Here is a 4,692-nt window from a genome sequence, read left to right on the forward strand (position 1 = left end):
TTTTGTCAAAAAATTATTTAAAAAATTAACAGTGTAATATTCCAGGTAGTTTGATGTAAAAAGTCCATAAAAAAAAAATTATGATGCAAAATGCAAACTTCAATATAGTTTAGGATGCATATTTACTCCAAAAAAATAAATACCAATAATGCTATAGATATTGAAATATTAATTAAATTTATTTATTAAATAATATATATTAAAATATTATTTATTTATATATTTATAAAATAAAAAATAAATTTTTAAGTAAATTAATTAATTAAAAAATAAACTAATTAAATATTCCGTTTGTTTTTGGTGTAGATATTCGATATTAATAAGAACTGTGGATATAGAACATATGAATATATTACGTTGTTGTAAAAACAGGGTAAAGAAGATTTGGTTCCCTGGTGGTGTAACTTGTGTGGGAAACAATTGATAACCAAAACCTGAGATTGTTGGGATGGGGGAAAAGCGCAACTGGTGGGAAGAGGCAGAGAGAGAGACAGAATGGAGTTGGGAGAGAGGATGGAGTGGGGAATAAGTCAGATTGACGTCTTCAACCTAACCACTAACACCTCCTCTCCTTCTTTTTCGGAATTTCCTCCATAAACCACTGAAACCCACTGACCCAATTCCCCTTCTCTCTCTCTCTCTCTCTCTCTCTCTCTGCCCCTCACAACTCACACACCAACACCATTCTCACATTACACCCACCCTCCTCTCTTCCTGCTTCTTCTTCTTTCATCTCTCAGACTAAGGTATTGCTCTCTTTCATTCACGTTTCTTTCTTTTTTCCTTCGTTTTATGCTTTTTTCCTGCTTAATTATTTATTATTATTATTATTATTGAATCTGCATATATATATATTTTTTTAATTTAAAACTTGGACATAGTAGTATTAATTTCTTATATTCTCTGGTGAATGGGGTTGTTCCAACATAATGGCTTTTAATTCAAACAGAATTGGTGCATATATAGTTTCAGACATAGTGCTTTGGGATATTATGCAGATTTTGGCAGTACTAAATTTTGTATACTGGTTTATTCAACCACAATCACTTAAGGTGTGGACTTGATTGTTGCTCTTCCGGATTATATAGTTTCCTATTTGACACAATACATTTTGACCTTTTTTCTTTGGATTCTGTATTTTTAATTTCCGGTCGCCACATAGATTTATTTATTTATTTTTGTTGGTTTCTCTTTGAACGTATCTAATTATTATCGAACTGGGGATAATAGTCAGGATCGTTACGCATTTACATGAGAAGATAAAGATTTTACCTCTCAGCTACTATTATTAGATTTATGATTTATAGCAAACACTTATGCCCATAATTCAAGTTGCATTCTCTTAAGTATATTTATAAAGTTTAACCAATAATCATTATAACCTTAACGTCAAATATTTGGCATTCTATTGTCCGCCTCTTTAAAAAGTCCTTGGTATAATGTGGATGTTAAATACCAGATTTTTGAGAAAGAATGAAAGCTTTGGGGTAGACAATTTCTGAAGATTAAAGACCATATAACCTTTGTGTGCTAATATCTCTTCTGTTCATGCTAGCAACCCTAGCATATTGAACTATATTATTTTGTTCTATCAGAATTTCTGTTATCATGACACTATGGTAGTACAATGAAATCCTTGTTTGATGTGATAATTTGATACCGATGATGATTATTCATTCTGGTTTTAATACAACTAACATTATCGATGATGCCATACCAATATCCAGTTATGGATACTTTTCTCTTCACCTCTGAATCTGTCAATGAAGGCCATCCAGACAAGATATGTGATCAAGTCTCGGATGCCATTCTGGATGCATGTCTAGAGCAAGACCCTGAAAGTAAAGTAGCTTGTGAGACATGTACTAAAACAAACATGGTCATGGTGTTCGGCGAAATTACAACCAAGGCAAACGTGAACTATGAGAAAATTGTCCGCGACACCTGCAGAGGCATTGGATTTACATCGCCCGAAGTGGGACTAGATGCTGACAATTGCAAGGTTCTTGTCAACATTGAACAGCAGAGCCCTGACATTGCTCAGGGTGTCCATGGACATCTCAGCAAGAAACCAGAGGAAATTGGTGCAGGGGATCAAGGCCACATGTTTGGATATGCCACAGATGAAACCCCTGAGCTAATGCCACTAACACATGTCCTTGCTACCAAGCTTGGAGCCAAACTAACTGAAGTTAGGAAGAACAAAACATGTCCTTGGTTAAGGCCCGATGGCAAAACCCAAGTAACTGTTGAATACCGCAATGAGGGCGGTGCCATGGTCCCTCAGAGAGTCCATACTGTCCTAATTTCAACTCAGCATGATGAGAGTGTTACCAATGAGCAAATTGCCAAGGACCTGAAAGAGCATGTCATTAAGCCTGTCATTCCAGCCAAGTACCTTGATGACAAAACAATCTTCCACCTCAATCCATCAGGTCGTTTTGTCATTGGCGGGCCTCATGGCGATGCAGGACTAACAGGGAGGAAGATAATTATAGATACTTATGGTGGATGGGGTGCCCATGGAGGCGGTGCTTTCTCTGGCAAAGATCCTACCAAGGTGGACCGTAGCGGTGCTTACATTGTAAGGCAGGCTGCAAAGAGTGTTGTAGCTTCAGGGCTTGCTAGACGCTGCATTGTGCAGGTTTCTTATGCAATTGGTGTGGCTGAACCATTGTCTGTGTTTGTTGACACGTATAAAACAGGCAAGATTCCAGACAAGGATATTCTGGTTTTGATTAAGGAGAATTTTGATTTTAGGCCAGGAATGATGGCTATAAATCTGGACCTCATGAGAGGTGGCAATTACAGGTATCAGAAAACTGCTGCATACGGACATTTTGGTCGCGATGATCCAGATTTCACTTGGGAGACTGTCAAGCTTCTTAAACCTGGCAATGCCTAGGTTGGGGGACTAACTTGTCTTCTCTTACATCAGACAATTGTATTGTCTTGTTTGTCTTTCTCATATTTTACTATATTTATGGTTCACCCATTTGTTCTTGTTTGATGAATTTGAGGATTTCATCAATATGTTATTTGATTTATTTCTTTTACTCTTTAGGGTGGGAAACAATTGTGTTGTTCAAGTTTATTTTATGATAATTGATGTTTTATGAGACATTGTTGTTTTCATGTCCGGTTTCCATATTCCCTAGTAATTGCACTATTTCGCCCCAAAAAGGCTGTAAAATCTAAAGTGAGATCACAGATGATAAAAATAAAAAAGTCAAATATCATCCTAGTGATTTTTAGATGCTTAAAATTACTTTGCCAGTGGTTTTTTTTCCTTTTCTTTTCATTTTTGTTTTGTTTGTTTGTTTGTTTGTTTTTTTTTTTTTTTTTTTTTTTTTTTTGACGTGTACTTCTTAGTTCTTACAGTGTTTGGCAAAGGAAATATAAAAGCTTTTTTCAAGTGATTATATGTCTGAGAAATCATCTTTTCTAATTTAGGAAGAAAAGAAAAATCAATAAGTGATAAGCAATTATTGCATAATCATTGTCAGGAAATACATAAAATATTTATTTTAACAAGAATTTTACAAAATTTATATACACTTATAATTTTATCCACTTAAAATTTTTTACTTGTCCTATATGAGAAATTATTCAATAGGATAAGCTTACCACCTCAGCTATAAATCATTAAGATTTAGTATATCACCTAATACATCCATATAATCAATCTAAAATCCGTAATTTTTTACTAACAAATCAATTTGCTTAATTCTAGCTTGCTTAACATATTCAATTTCCTTTTAAGAAATACTCTTGTTTTAATTTAAATATTTTTTAAAGACAATTACATTAAGAGCAGAAAGATATCAAAAACTTGTTTAAAACATAAAATATATATATATATATATAAACCTACATTAGAAAATTTATTTTGCATAACAAAAACTAGTATTCATATTTATTTTGTAATAATACTTTCTTGCGCAAAATAAAATTAAATTGAACACTATATATGAATATATCTATATATATATATATGTATGTATTACATATAAGTATTTACACAGGTATTGAAAAAAAAAAAACATGTATTTTACGCGTGCAAAATGCAATTTGATATTTTTTAATTTTTTAATTTATTTATTTAACAACAAAATGTTTAGATCAAAATAAAAATATCTCTCGTTGTATACATTTATAAGGAAATGGAACGGGAATTACCCATAGGACCTTATACAATCAGCCTTGTGTACCAAATCATAATCCAACTTGGTACAGGTTGTGTATCAAAAATTCTTAAATCAGTATTTATTACATTTACTCAAAAAAAAAAAAAGAAAAAAGAAAAAAAGAAACAGTATTTATTACATTTTTTTGGGTAAGTGAAAATATAAAAAAGTAAGAAAGATCTAACTTTATATATATATTTTTTCCCTAGAAAAGCTATTCCCTTTGAGTTCCTTTCTATTATGCCGTATGAAGTTCTAGCACTCATCTCAGTTTCGTACAATGGTTCTTCATCCTACCAAACATAAAGTAAAGTAGGGTAGAACATCTCTTTTGGCAGAGATTGGTGTTTAGGACCAATAGTCAAGTAGAAAACGAACTTCATAAACCATGGAGGCTGGTACTAGTAAACCAAAGCCAACAACAACGATGATGTGCTCAATGCTAGTAATGGACCACATAGGATTTTGTTACAAAATCTGTTCCATCTGTGAGAGGACTCTCCCT

The 4,692-nt window shown here is 33.0% G+C and overlaps 1 protein-coding gene across 1 annotated transcript; it reads left to right on the forward strand.

Annotated features, from left to right (window-relative positions):
• The first annotated feature begins 369 nt into the window (after positions 1-369).
• On the forward strand, positions 370-3,276 carry LOC107411463 (S-adenosylmethionine synthase 3). The gene is made up of 2 exons (XM_016019051.4): positions 370-746; positions 1,728-3,276. The coding sequence occupies exon 2, from the start codon at positions 1,730-1,732 to the stop codon at positions 2,903-2,905; it is 1,176 nt and encodes a 391-aa protein (XP_015874537.3). The 5' UTR covers positions 370-746; positions 1,728-1,729; the 3' UTR covers positions 2,906-3,276.
• Positions 3,277-4,692: the final 1,416 nt, after the last annotated feature.

The sequence above is a fragment of the Ziziphus jujuba genome, chromosome 10, assembly GCF_031755915.1.
Source record: "Ziziphus jujuba cultivar Dongzao chromosome 10, ASM3175591v1".
Lineage (NCBI taxonomy): Eukaryota > Viridiplantae > Streptophyta > Magnoliopsida > Rosales > Rhamnaceae > Ziziphus > Ziziphus jujuba.